General features: G+C 46.6%; 1 protein-coding gene across 2 annotated transcripts in view; it reads right to left on the bottom strand.

The window, feature by feature from the left end:
* Nucleotides 1–3774: 3774 nt before the first annotated feature.
* Nucleotides 3775–15335, bottom strand: part of B4GALT1 (beta-1,4-galactosyltransferase 1) — a 58359-nt gene continuing 46798 nt past the window's right edge. For both annotated transcript variants that reach the window (XM_002743011.7, XM_054257111.2), the window contains 4 exons: nucleotides 14133–14320; nucleotides 9510–9632; nucleotides 6983–7087; nucleotides 3775–6783 (listed from right to left, as the gene is read on the bottom strand). In XM_002743011.7, coding sequence (XP_002743057.1) covers nucleotides 6651–6783; nucleotides 6983–7087; nucleotides 9510–9632; nucleotides 14133–14320 — 549 coding nt within the window. In that variant the 3' untranslated portion in view covers nucleotides 3775–6650. The remainder of the gene's footprint in view (nucleotides 6784–6982; nucleotides 7088–9509; nucleotides 9633–14132; nucleotides 14321–15335) is intronic.

The raw sequence follows: 15335 nt of genomic DNA on the forward strand, positions 1-15335 counted from the left end.
CAAAGAAGCGCTTCTGAGGGACAGCAATGGAGCGTGGAGGGCATCGGGCAGAAGAGGGAGATGTCTCCAATGCTATGCCAGCTCTCCCTCACCAGGTAGAACTTTAACAGCTTACTCCGGGATGCTCCAGGAAGCCCTGGGAGGGAAGGAGGAAAAGAGGGAGGAGAGCAGGGAGGGGTGAACCTGCTGTTCTTACAAATGATGTCCTAGAAATAAATAAATGGACTTCCCTCAAGAAGACAGAGGTTAGTCTCAGGGCAAGAGGAAAAGCCAAGACCAGGGCACTTCCAACTGGAGGAAGAACAGAACTATGGGGAGACCAAGGGTGGATTCTGAGAGCAAGTCATAAAACAAAGAGCAAACAGACCCAGAGGGGGGAACCAATTTGCCTAGAGTCACACAGCAAGTGGGGAGTCAGAGACAGCCAGACAGAATGGTCATTGTATGGCTTCCTCCTGGCTTGTCTTTCCGGGCTCCCTGCCTGGTAACCAGGCACTCTCTCCAAATACACCGTGACCTCACTGTGCCCTGTCTCTACTCTTGGTGACCCTGGCACACATCTTGCTGCAGTGCAAATATCCTTGGAGTGCCACATTCCTCTAGTTTCTAGTCTATTGACCCTAACACTCATAACAACCGTCCCCTGCACCCAGGGTTCCTCTGCCTCACACCCTGGGTACAGATCATGAAGCCCAGACAAAGGCAGTAGCCAGGTTCCCTGCCTGGGGAACATTGCCAAAGACGGAAATGAGGCTTGCCTGCCATGACTGGCTCAGCCAGACAAACCTCATTTCCTTTCTGACATGGTAAGAAGTTTCAGTTTTAAGAAGAAATCAGCCCCTAGGAATGTCAGAAATCCCACCACCTGGAAGAAACAAGAGGGGAGGAGTCTGGATATGTGGCAGAAACTGGTAACCCCCAGAATGTGGTCAATGTAGTCATCCTTATCCCCTCCCCTCTTCCCCAACACTTCCACACAGCGGGCCTCTGCCAAGAGCAGCAAACACGTCCAGCCTGGGGAAGCTCCACTCATTCACCCCCATGGGCAGGTGCCTCGTTGGGCCGATTGGCCCTGCCTCCAAAGAACAGCTGTAGGCAGGTGATTTGGTACCCGGGCCACATTCTCCCGTGGAAAAGAGGTGGTATGTGGGGGATCTGGTGATTACTCTCATGACTACGGAGCTCTGCTTTGCTTAGATTTGGTTCTTCCGGGTCCTGTGTGAGACTAGAAACAGCATTTCTCAAGGAAATGGCCAAGCTCAGGAGCCTGTCCTTGGTTTCCTTCCTCCCTCCCTGGTCCCTTGAAGCCCATGGGGATGGGGGTCAACCTCTTTCCCTCTCCAAGGCTGCCATCCTAAACACCTTCACCCAGGTGCGGCATGGAGGGATGGGTGAGGTGTCTGGGTGTCTCCAGAATAGGAGCAGTCACTCACCCTGTGGTTTACCCACCCAGCTGCCACATAGCAAAGTTCAAGGCATGTGTCCTAGAAGAGGAAAAGGGAAGATCCCCAGCACCTGAGAGTGCATAAATGTGTATTTGTGCAACATGTACATGGCATTCTGTATGTATATGTCAACATGTGCCCATGTGCATTTGCCCAAACAATGAAACAAGCATTCACACTTTTCATTCTTCTTATGAGCCAGGCATGTTCTAAATGCTTCATAAGTATGGTATTAACTCACTTAATCTTCCTAACAGCCCTGTGAAATAGGTTCTGTTTTATTAAAAAAAGAAACAGAGGCACAGAGAGGCCAAGTTATTTGCTCAAGGTCATAGAATTAGTTAGAGGTAGTGGCAGGATTTGAATTTTGACCTCTCATAAGCACGTCAGGTGTGTTATCTATGTTAGTGTGTAGGCATGTGTGGAGGTGTGCTTCTGGGTGGATGTGTATGTCTGGGTAGGTGTGTGTATCTCTGTGGACCTATCTGTGTGTGTCTGTGGATATGTATCTGGTGAAGTGGAGCACACCAGTGAAATAGGCCCTGGAATAGGCAGAGGCCAAATATATATATTCCCTTGGAATTTCCTGGGTGACAGGAATGTCTTTTGTTCTAATGAAATGACTCTTGGTGAGCTCCTGGATGAGGACTGGTCACCATGATGAGCAGCTTGGCACTTTCAGCCCCACTCCCATCCTCCAGGACGGGGAGAGGGGCTGAAGTTGAGCTGACTGGCAATGACCGATGATGTAATCCATCAGGCCTATGTGATGAAGCTTCCATAAAAACCAAAAGGACAGAGTCCAGATGAGTTTCCAGATAGCTGAACATGTGGAGGTGTCTGGAGGGTGGAGCCCCTGAGAGGGCATGGAAGCTTCTCTCCCCTCCCCCATGCCTTGCCCTATGCATCTCTCCATCCAGTTCTTCATCTGTATCCTAGTATCACTTATAATAAGACCAGTAAATGTTAAGTGTTACACTTAACATGGAGTTCTGTAAGCTGTCCTAGCAAATTAATCAAACCCAAGAAGGGGGTCATGGGAACTCCAATTTATAGTTGGTTGGTCAGAACTATAGGTCACAACTATAGCTGGATGAGTGGTATAAGTCTGCAGTCCAGTTACTTCTACTTGGGAAGCTGTGGCGGGAGGATTGCTCAAGCCCAGGAGTTTGAGGCCAGCCTGGGAGACACAACAAGGCCCTGTATCCCCCGGCCAAAGAAATTTAAGTACAGACCACAACCAACTACTTATGACTGGCATCTGCAGGGGAGGCAGTCTTGCAAGACTGAGCCCTCAATCTGTGGTATCTGATGCTATCTCCAGGCAGACAGTGTCAGATTGAGTCAAACTATAGGACACCCAGCTAGTGTCCACTGGAAAACTGCTTGTTGGTGGGGACAAATCCCCACATATCTGGGGTCAGAAGTGAAGTGTTGTGAGTGGTGATGTGTGAGCAAGAAGGAAAAAAGTTTTCTGTTTTTTAATTTTGTCAGATCCTTTAAGGCAGCGTTTTGTCGAAAGGACCAGAGTCATCATGTGTGAAGGCTGGATCTGAAACCCAGGCCACCTTTGCACAGCACTGAGGTTACCAGGGATCCCTCCAGCAGTGACATGGATAGATGGAGACAGCCAGATGGCCCTGGAGTGGCTAGAAGAGGCTGCCCTTCCTGCTCCTGTTCCCCAGCTGATGCCCCCCCTTCGCAGCTTTGTCCTGGCAGGGCCTGCATCTCCCTTGCCCTGGAGGGCAGGGGTGGCCCTCCTGCATGCTAGTTTCCTGTGGCCCCCTTCTTCATGAGTGCTGATTCAATCCAACCAGCCCGACCCAGGGTCACCAAAGGGGAGGTGTCTGGGACATTTACTTTCTCAAGCACCTGGGTAACAACTAAGACCCTTTAGAGCTTCTGGTTACATTTCCTGAGACTGACAAGAAACCTCATTTTGGATAATTCCATTCAAATTACACTGTGAGCACCCGGTGCAAATGTCCCTGAAATCTACATCTGAATGATCTTGGTATCTGTTGAAAACAGCAGAATGTGGCCAGAGAACTGCTAGGGGAAAAAAATTCTACTTTGAAATGGCACTAGCTACTATGTCGTGGTACTTGTGAGGCATCAGTCATTGTTTTAGATATATCATCTCTTTTAAGCCTCAAAAAAGTCCCTATGTGTTATTATTCCCATTTTACAGACAAGAGAATGAGATTCAGATGGTGAAATGTCTGATTCCAGGGAGGCATGTGTATTTGTGTGTGTCACAGAGCAGGAAAATGACCCTGACCCCACCCTGTCCCACAACCATGACAAGGAAGACAGAAACCACCTGCAGTTACAAAGATAGGGTCATTTATTCATGTTATATTATTGAATTTTAAAGGCAAAAACACAGTTCTGTCTGTTTTGAAAACCAAGGTCAGACACAGCCCCCATACAATGGTAAATACACACATCTGCATACACAGGAAATTAAAATACACAGCACAATAGGTTTCTGGGACATGAAAGCCGTCATCCTGGCTATGCAGAGCCCCCTGCCCCCAGCCTGGCAGTTGGCAGAGACCCTGTCTGGGCTGAGGGCCAGCACAGCATCTCCTTTACCCTCCTGTGCTACCTCTGCCCTCTCCAATCTTTCCCAAAGGCCAGTTCACACAGGGTCACCAGCAATAGGATACACAGAAACAGAGAAGGGCATGGCACATGACAACTTCAGGGTCATAACTCCCAGGAGAAGGAAATGCTTCCTGAACCCCCAGCCCTGGAATCCCCAGTAAGGAAACAGGACCCACGGCATCTCATGGACCAGGCAAATGTCCAGGCCTAACTGTGTCTTCGCTGTGCCTTCCATGAGAGGAGTAGTTCAGCAAGTGGGGGGAGCAGTATTTCCCTTGGTTCTGAGAATGAATCACATACTTGACATGAATGAAAAGGTACCCTCCCCGCCTCCCCTCTCCCCGCCCCCCGCGCCAAAAAAGAAGAAAAAGTAGTTTGGTTTTCACAATTAAGTAACAGAGAACAGAGAAGTTACCACTCAGGGCATTTATTTCCTTTCTTTTAAGGCACTTTGGAAAAGTCAGGATCTGCTGACAGAAAGAGAGGCTTTCATTGTTTCTATTTCCCAAAACTCCCTCTCAATGCAATCATTTCTAGTTTTAATAATATCCTTGGTATAGAGCGGGGAACTGACAGAGGAATACTTTTTGCATAGTCCAGCTGCTCCGCAACGGAAAATAATTTTTAACCAATACAAAAGCTTCTGGAAAAAGAACCAAGTTAGTATCTGAGATGCTTAAAGCAGTAAAGGCACAGATAAGATTGGACTGGGTACCAGCTCAGCCTCCACACTAAAGGCTGGTACCCAGGAGGGCAGTGGTTTGGGGTCTGCCAGGAGCACAAGGCTCAACCCTGGGATTAGGCAGCTGAGTCTTGGGACCTGAGCCCAGGCTGGACCTGGCAGAGGCGCTCAGTGGTAGGAAGTGCCTTGCGCCATCTCATCCCAGGCAGCTCAACAGCTCCCAGCAGAGGTGGGTTTGTGACGCACTCCTGTGGGTGGGAGCCTTAACTGGGGTGGGAGCACCTGCTGAAAACCTGAGGTGGAATAGGAGGTTAGGCACCAGAGTTCGTGGGAGGGCACTGGGATGTGGGTTCAGCTGAACTTCTTTCTAGATCAGATCACTAATTAAAAGGCACATTCACGCTGGGGAATGGATAGTCTGTTTGACCCTGAGTGCCATAGTCAAGTTTTAGGGGACAGGCAAGAGGCAAAGGAACAAAAGACGCAAAGGAACAAAAAGGGAGGGAAGGAGGGAGGGAGGGAGGGAGGAAGGAAGGAAGGGAGGAAGGAAGGAAGGAAGGAAGGAAGAAGAAAGGCAGGGGAAAAGAGGAAAGAAGAAGAAAGAGAACTGGTAACATAGGGTAGGCCAGGGAATGTGGCTAGCAGAGACTCTGAGGGAGGTAGCCCCCACCAGCACAGAGGCTCCTTCCGCCTGGGCAGGTGCAAAGGGCTGGTAAACAACCTGACTGCTGTTATTTACAAGTCCCCAGCCTAGGGCCCTGAGGGGTCAGTCTAAGGAGGTTGAGGCTCCCTCTGCCCTGCCCACCTGGGGAGGGGTGGGGAAGTGGGGAGTTCTGCACAGTAGGGGCAGAGGCTTCTGTCCCCCAGGTGTCTGTCCCAAGGTCTGGCAGGATAATGCTGACCAGGAGGCCTTGCCTGCCAAGGGGTCAGAAGGTGATTTTGCTCTTGAGAAAACCTGGCCTGCCAGCTAATCATAGGCCTACTTGTGGCCACTACAGCATACATTTTTTTCCCCTAAAAAATGCTCAATCCCCTCCCCATATTTAAAACACCGCAATAAAAATACATAGGAAATTCAAGTTTACATAGCATGTCAAGAAAAATAAATTGTCATGACTTAACATTAAACAGCTATGCAAATTTGGATCAACACAAAATCAAGCTAGATCATAATTAGAACTCGATCTGTTCTTTCTTTAAAATACTACAAACTGCTATTTAAAAAACTTTACATTCAGAAATCAGACAATCTGGAGACAGGCAACTGAATGTGAGAACACCCAAGGCTTTTGCTCTGATGCTTTTGCCTTGGCATCCACACATTAGCAGGACAAAAGGTCCAAGGCTCAATTTTTAAAATCCTCTTGCTAAGAAAAGACATATGCACAGTGATTATAATAGTTGCATGCCATGGAAAGAAGGGGGTGGAGGGAGGACACAACATAAGAAAATGGTTGAAATTTTGTGTTTTTCTGTTAAACTGCAACTACTAAAAAAGATCATACCAATCCAATTTTAGCAGCATTCTCCAATTTTTCATGAAGTAATAAGAACACCATAACTTAAAGAAAAAGTCTGACCTATTTCCCAACAATTTAGCAGTTCTATCACCAGGAATGTGCTCCACGGCCACCAAATTTTGGGATGCATACAGTTCTGATTCTGGGTGACACTGCACTCAAGAAACCCCAGAGGCACAAGCACCTTCCAGAGCTAAGAAGTCACATGCTGAGCCAAGTTGGGGGCAAAATGTCCCACTCGTCCTGGTCATCTGGAAAGGCATCTGAATGATGAGCGAAGGGGACCTGTCACTCAGACTGGTAAAAATGAGAGGGACCAGCCCAGCAGATTGGCAGAGACACACAGCAGAGGTCCCTGGCTATTTTCAGGTCTCTTATTAGCGTACCAAAACGCTAGCTTGGTGTCCCAATGTCCACTGTGATTTGGGTATACAATGGGTATCTCTGTACATCCAACACCTGGTAAGTGAGTGAGTTCAAACCATCAGAGAGCATTGTCTCCTTTGTGTGTGCAATTCGGTCAAACCTACAAGGAAAACACAGCAAGGAGATTGTGTCAAAACAAAAATCTTAAGAAGAAACCATTAAATGTACTTCCTCTTCCCTCTCCACTGTAATCTGACCACCTCCATTTCCCTCTATGCCCAGAGCCCTCTGCAAAGCCTTGGACCTGCAGTCTACCCCATCCTAAAGGAGGAGAGAGTATAAATAAACAAAGAATGCACCTCTGAGGATTGGGTTCATTTTTCTTGTCTCTTGAGTGGCGGATCATGCGACACCTCCCGACCACAGCATTTGGACGAGATATGGACATCCCTTTAAAAACTAACCTGCAAAGAGTAAGGGGAAAGTCATTATCACAGAGCTGCCATACACTTGGCCTGACAGCCCCAGTGGCAAGACTGTTGCTCCATCCACCATCATGCTTGCTGTTCTCAGCCCGCAACCCAGCATCATGCCAGAACCCAGCCCAGCATGACACTGGTTAAAACTCACATTCCTACTCCATATCCTTTTACAACTGGCTCTGCAGTTTGTGGTATTGACTATCATGTGCCAGACACTGGGGGTGTCTGCTCCACAGAACATACGGTGTGGATGCTTCAAACATAGGGCCTTCAGGGCCAGATGGAGGTGAAATGAGGTTGTAGACACAGAGGAAGAAGCACAGTTTGTTAACTCTGCTCGAATAAGCCTGGGCAGAGCCCAGTTGAAGATGAACAGGTGTCTGCCAGAGCATTTTGGGCAGCCAGGATGGCATAGGTAAAAGCATGGAAGTGAGAGCAAGCCTAGTGCCCTCAGGAAGCAACATAAGCTCCTGGGGACTGGTGACAAGGGTCTGGGGTAGGACGTGGGCAGGTGATGGGCTGAAAAGAGCAAGGCTAAATCACAGAAGCCTTCTCAGAGCATCCCGCAAACAGTTGCCAGTATCTGAAAGGGGTCTAATATATAATATTTCCAAAATGTTTTTAGCCATGGGGAAGTCTCTCTGGAAGTAGTGTAAGAATGGAGGGGCCGGGCATGGTGACTCATGCCTGTAATCCCAGCACTTTGGGAGGCCGAGGCAAGCAGATCACAAGGTCAGGAGTTTGAGACCAGCCTGACCAACATGGTGAAACCCCGTCTCTACTAAAAATACAAAAATTAGCTGGGCATGGTGGCATGCACCTGTAATCCCAGCTTCTCAGGAGGCTGAGGCAGGAGAATCACTTGAACCTGGGAGGCGGAGGTTGTAGTGAGCCGATATCATGCCATTGCATTCCAGTCTGGGTGACAGAGCGAGACTCTGTCTCAAAATATAAATAAATAAATAAAAATTAAAAATGGAGGACTTCAGAACGAGTGGGAAAAGGCAGAAAAAAAAACAACGAATGGAGGGCTGAGAACAAGAATAGAGGCAGCCAGAACAGGGTGGAGGATTCTGTGTTGGTCTAAGGAAAGGAATGAGGACCAAAATGAAAGCCTGGAGAGCAGGAACACCAAAGTTATTTAAGGGGCAGAACCGGCTGATCCCAGACCACTTAAACATTTCGGGCCTTGTCTAATACACAATAAGTAGGTTTATAATAAGTGTTAGGTCCTTTATCATTCAAGCAAGTTGCTCCACAAACCACCCATCCTTCTAGTGCCACCGCCTTAGCATGGGACTAGATACCTGTGGATGCTCCCTCCCTCCCGAGATGTTCTGACCATTCAGACCTGTGCTATCCTGTCAGTCCTACACACTGTCATATCGGTCCAGTGTCTGGCCAGGAGTGCCTCTGCGGAAGCAGGCTTGCTTCTGTCTGGACCCTATGTCCAGGTTTTCAGTGTCCGGGGCCTGCCTGACACAGTGCTCTGTATACAGCTGATGCTCAACATGCACACACTTGATACTCCATCCACATACTCTAAACTCCACCAAGTTTTCTTCAAGGCTTATATTAAAGACGTGGGTCTCTGTTAAGTTTGCACACAATGGTAACTTGAATGATTTGGGTGTTGCTCTGACAGACACCTTCTATTTACTGGTACTCCAATTCAGAAGGGCTGCACCAGGGTGTAGTCTGATATTAAACTCAGTAACGAGTTCACACTGGCCCCTGAAGGGAGAAGGTGTTCACTGGTGGCCTGTGGGGTTGAAGCCTCTACAGCCAGAGGACTGAGCAGAATGTTCTTTCAAATGCTACTAATAGATGTTTTTACCACTGTAAATGACAACCCACATCATAAAGGACCAGCTTAAAAAGAGCCCAGGATGTGGATGGGACAGAATTGACCATGGCATAATAGTTGCTGGGGATGAGTGGGTCCTCAAAGGTTTATTATACCACAGTATCCTCTTTTTTATATTGGAAAAATACCCCAAAATAAAAATATAACACAAAGCTTCTGTGAAAAAAGTCAGAATTCTGCTCAAGGAATCTTGTTTCACAGTGAAAGGGGACCACAATGAGATGAGGGATCTTTACAAAGGACATTTGTTCACTCCTTGAGTACAAAATGGCATGTGGCAAGTCAAAGTGAACTTGCCCTGTCACTTGGTTCCCATTTGACATTTTTCCAGGCTGATCCAAAAATCTCAGAAACTCATTTTCCTACAGACCCCGTTCAGTACCTACAGGACCTGTAGGAAGCCACACCAAAGAATTTGGGCTGAGTGAGGACTGCATCCCATCTGAGGGTCAGTCCTTGCACAACAACCAAGCATTGACTCAAAAATTGGAAGTGAAGGTTGACAGAGGAGAAAGGTATCTAAGTTATAACCATTACCTGTTAAAAATGTCATCATCTTCTCCTCCCCAGCCCCAGTAATTATTAGGAAATCCATTGATGGTGAGAAACTGTTGTTTACTTAGAGCAGAGACACCTCCAAAATACTGAACATAAGGTAGGCTGGGGGAAAAACATACACACAGAAGGAGCAGTGGTTAGTTAAGTACTGACATCCCCAAAAGAAAGTTTGCTGAGAACATGAACACTTTTAAAGTTATTCTTTTTTCTTGCTCTGTTGTCAGGCTAGAGTGCAATGCTGCAATCTCAGCTTGCCACAACCTCCACCTCCCAGGTTCAAGCAATTCTCCTAATTCAGCCTCCCGAATAGCTGGGACTACAAGTGCGCAACACCAAACCCAGCTAATTTTCATATTTTTAGTAGAGACAAGGTTTTACCATGTTGGCCAAGATGGTCTTGATCTCTTGACCTCATGATCCACCCACCTTGGCCTCCCAAAGTGTTGGGATTACAGGCATGAGCTACTGTGCCCAGCCTTTTTTTTTTTTTTTTTGAGAAATAGAGTGTCTCACTCTATAGCCCAGGCTGGAGTGCAATAGTGCAATCTTGGCTCACTGCAACCTCTACCTCCTGGGTTCAAGCAATTATCCTTCCTCAACCTCCCAAGTAGCTGGGACTACAGGTGCATGCCATCACTGGCTAGTTTTTGTATTTTTGGTAGAGATGGAGTTTCACCATATTGATCAGGCTGGTCTCGAACTCCTGACCTCAGGTGATCCATGTACCTAGCCTCTATAGAGCTTTTTTGATGGTAGGTGGGGTGGGAAGGAGCAGTTACAAGGGTTTTGTTTGTTTTTGTATTAGGTTTCAGATGACCTTAGATTAGACACACATATCAAAAAGTACGATCTTCTTCCCACAACACACAGCTGTTTCTGTGGTTATGTAGAAAGCCAGTCAGTGACAAGAGCAAGGCTAAGCCCAGTTCTTCCTGAGTGGCTCAGGAATCTGCTTCCCCTGTGCTCTGCTCCTGCCCATGAAGTCCTTATCCAGGAGCTCCTGGAATCTGAGATTATTTTAGAGCCTCCCTGTACCCACTCAGTCACAACCCCCTTTCCATCCTCCTCCTATTGACCAATCTAGCTTTCATGCTTCCAAAGGCATACTGACTAGAACACCAACCTTGACAGTTGAAGCAGTGTTTCTGGAAATTTGCTAAAATAAAAATTATTTGAAACTTCGGACTTTATCCCGATTTAGCAAAATGTATAATGATGAACTTATGTTTTAACATATTTTCAAGTAGTAGAGCATCTAGGCTCTCATCCTTCCAAAACTTTTTGTATTTTAATATTTCAGGGGTTATGAGTTGTGAACACCTAAGGGATACAAAGTCAGCACTGATGAGACAAATCAAGAATCAGGATGTGCCCCAAAGCCTTCCTGTGGGTTCTCTAAAGGCTGTCGATTCTCAGTGCAGCTCCAAACCACACCCAGGCTCTTTCTGGAATCCAAAAAGACCACACCCATCACATAAATTAAGGAAAACTCTAACTCAGACTTTGAGGGGAAAGTCAGCCAGACAATGTAAGAACATATGAAAATAAAGATGCAATTATTATTTTCAAATATATTCAGGAATTCTGACTGCAAGGATCCTCAGGCAAAGGTCCCTGGGGGATCTGCTTTAATGAACCTATTCATAATTAGGTGTCATAACTTAGGTGCCGAGTCATCCACCTTTGGCATGCCTCACACTATTGTTCGTACTATTAATGAGAGGGTTTGAATCAGAGGTGGCTAGGCCAATAAAGTTTTTTGATAATCAGTGCTTTTACAGAAATAGATTCTTAGCTGTTTCAAGGAGAAGTACATACCAAGCTGATATGATTTGGTTTTGCTGTGTCTGCTGCTTTCTCTTACCTATGTGCCCTGAGCCCAAACCTGCCTGGCTCCTTGTGAAACAAACGTGGTGCTGCAGCAAAGAATTAGAGCATCATGGGCCCCTTTCTGGTTCACAACCATGCTTCAAGGGAGGAATCAAGAGGGGTCAGGGTATAACCCTGTGTGTTTCAAGAGAAGAAGATACGCACATAGAGAGGGAGGAAAGGTGGAAGCAGGATGGAAGGGCATAGAATAATTTCTGAAGAGTTTAAATGTAACCTTACATTCAAATTTTCCTCCCTCTAAGACAACAAGTTAGGATCTTTGATCTGGGAGGAGGACTTCATACATTCCTATATTCCCATCACAGCCCTCATACCCCCAGCAAGGGAGGACAGGAAGAAATGATGAGAATCAAATGAGTGACAGAAAGCTGCTGCATCTTGGCAGTCACAGTAGCTCATGCCTCTAATCCCAGCACTTTGGGAGGTCGAGGCAGGAGGATAGCTTGAGGCTCCAGGAGTTCAAGACCAGCCTGGGCAACATAGTGAGACATTTCTGAAAAATTTTTTTGTTTTTAATCAGCCAGAGGTACTGGCCCACGCCTGTGGTCTCAGCTACTAGGAAAGCTAAGGTGAGAGGATTGCTTGAGCCAGGGAGTTTGAGGCCATAGTGAGCATGATCACACTACTGCACTCCAGCCTGGGTGACAAGTAAGACTCTATCTCAAAAAAAAGAAAATAAGTTGTATTTAAATAAAGGGCCTGCTGTATACATGGGCCAACCACACTGTATCAGTCAGCCTAAACCAGGGGCACTCAAAACATAGGGTACTTGCAGCACAGCTGCTGGATACTCAAATTTACTTAAAGCAAGGAAGAAAAAGGTTATATTACTTAATTGATAGGTAATTTTATTTATTTATTTATTTATTTATTTATTTATTTATTTATTTATACACAGAGTCTCATTCTGCCACCCAGGCTGGAGTACAATGGTGCGATCTTGGCTCACTGCAACCTCTGCCTCCCGGGTTCAAGAGATTCTCCTGTGCCAGCTTCCCAAGTAGCCGGGATTCGAGGTGCCTGCCACTATGTCCAGCTAATTTCTGTATTTTTAGTAGAGACAGGGTTTCTCCATGCTAGCCAGGCTGGTCTCGAACTCCCAACCTCAGGTGATCTGCCTGCCTTGGCCTCACAAAGTGCTAGGATTACAGGCATGAGCCACCAGGCTCAACCACTGACAAATAATTTAAAACACTTTTATGTTAAGATAAACATGGACAAATTAGGAAACAATATGCAAATTTATTTATATACTTTTTTTTTTTTTTGAGATGGAGTTTTGCTCTTGTTACCCAGGCTGCAGTGCAGTGGCACAATCTTGGCTCACTACAACCTCCACCTCCCAGGTTCAAGCGATTCTCCTGCCTCAGCCTCCTGAGTAGCTGGGATTACAGGCATGCACCACCATGCCCAGCTAATTTTGTATTTTTAGTAGAGACAGGGTTTCGCCATGTTGGACAGGCTGGTTTCGAACTCCTAACCTCAAGCAATCCACCCGCCTCAGCCTCCCAAACTGCTGGGATTACAGGTGTGAGCCACCACGCCCGGCCTATATACTTATTTCTAAGACAAAACAATGGACTATAAGGCCATTTTCCACCACTAACAATATGCTTTGGATAATACCCTAGTCGGGTATCTGGGCTAGCCTCTTCACTAGGGGCATTTTGGTGGAAAAATTTGGGCTGTGCATTTAAGTAGAAGTTTGTGCCCTGATGGAAAACAGAATCACGCTCCTTCTTCAAGGGCCAAGGGCAGGAGCAGTGGTTCACACCCATAATCCCAACGCTTTGGGAGGCTGAGGTGAGAGATCACTTGAGCCCAGGAGTTCAAGACCAGCCTGTGCAACATAGCCAGACCTCATCTCTACTAAAAATAAAAAATTAGCTGGATATGCTGGTTCATGCCTGTAGTCCCAGCTACTCAGGAGGCTGAGGCTGTGGGATGGCTTGAGCCCAGGCAGTCAAGGCTGCAGTGAGCCATGACTGTGTCACTTCATTCCAGCCTGGGTGACAGAGTAATACCCTGTCTCAAAAACAAAACAGGCAAGGAACATCTACTGAGGTATACAAGCTAGATAATTCAGTGGGGAAAAACTAATCCAGTTTGCTTTCCAAAACTTGTGGGGCAAGAGAAAGAGAAAAGCAAGAAAATACAGTATCTGTTTGGAGCCTAAAGATGAGAGCCATCCCAAATGCTAAAAACTGTTCTTAGGCCAGGCATGGTGGCACACACCTGTAATTCAGCACTTCGGGAGGTCGAGGCGGATAGATTGCTTGAGCGCAGAAGTTCAAAACCAGATTGGGCAACATAGCAAAACCCCATCTCTACAAAATATATAAAAATTAGCTGGGCATGGTGGCATGTGACTGTAGTCCCAGCTATTCAGGAGGTTAGGTGGGAGGATGGCTTGAATCCAGGAGGCAGAGGTTGCAGTGAGCCAAAATCATGCCACTGCACTCTAGTCTCGGTGATAGAGCCAGACCCCATCTCAAAAAAAAAGAGAAAACCTGTTCTTGTCTGGATGTGCAGAGACTACTGGCATTTCTGGTCTCTTCTTTCCATCTCAACTAATACAGAGCATCCATTTCTCAGAGGAGAAAGCATTCTGCTTCAGAGCTTAAAGAGACACTCCTGAGCTGCAAGGACTGCATTTCCTAGTCAACACATGAGAAACATGTCTAACAGAGACTCTGACTGAATATCTCTTACCTGAATCCAAATTTATCCATTGCAACGGAAATGTGTCGTGGCTGTGAAAAACACCTGTAGGCATTATGGTCATCCATTGGAATGAGGTCCACGTCGCTAAACACAAAGCAGGTATAGTCATAGTCCTTCAAGGCTTCTCGAAAGCCAACGTTGAGCAGCTTAGCACGATTGAACATAGTGTCTCCGGCCTGGTACAGAAACAAAAACAGTGATATCAAATGCCTTAAAGCCTTTGGGCAGAGCACTCACAGGGACAGGTGACTTGTCCACTACAACACATGGTCACTAGTAAACTCCTAGGCCTCACTTTTCTGCCCTCTCTCTATAATCAGTACAGAGTAACCAAACCTCTGAGTCAGCAATTCCCCTCTAGATCCTGCAGAAGGATTTGCATGCGTGTGAATGACTAGGAACAACACTGTCATTGTGAAATGTTCATCATGGGAAAAGATTGCAAAAAACATAAGAATCAGTAGAGAACTGGTTCAATAAATCATAGTACATCCATACAATAGTAAGGTACTCTTAAAAGAGGCAGCTCTGGCCCGGCGCAGTGGCTCACGCCTGTAATCCCAGCACTTTGGGAGGCCGAGGCGGGTGGATCACGGAGTCAAGAGATCGAGACCATCCTGGTCAACATGGTGAAACCCCGTCTCTACTAAAAATACAAAAAATTAGCTGGGCATGGTGGTGCGTGCCTGTAATCCCAGCTACTCAGGAGGCTGAGGCAGGAGAATTGCCTGAACCCAGGAGGCAGAGGTTGCGGTGAGCCGAGATCGTGCCATTGCACTCCAGCCTGGGTAACAAGAGCAAAACTCCGATTCATAAAAAAAAAAAAAAAAAAGAAAAGAAAAAAGAGGCAGCTCTAAAAGGAAAGGCGAAAGAAGGCATTTAAACACATGCATTATTTATTTATACATACTATAAACAAACTCTAAGAAACTGGTGACATTGGTTGGGTACCTATGAGCCTTTTCACTTCTACCTTCCTTATATGGTTGACTGTGGTTTGATGACTACATTGTGTGCCTTCCCTCTACCTGTCAAGCACAAAGGTAGGCACCTGAGAAACACAGCAAACCCAGCTCAACCTCTATCCTCACAGCACTCACAGTGGATGGTAGGAGGCCATGTCATACATACCAGGATAAAAGCAAGGTGCACAAGACAGAAGAGGGACACCTACTTCAGGGTGCCAACCCA

This window comes from Callithrix jacchus, chromosome 1 (assembly GCF_049354715.1).
Source record: "Callithrix jacchus isolate 240 chromosome 1, calJac240_pri, whole genome shotgun sequence".
Classification (NCBI taxonomy): domain Eukaryota; kingdom Metazoa; phylum Chordata; class Mammalia; order Primates; family Cebidae; genus Callithrix; species Callithrix jacchus.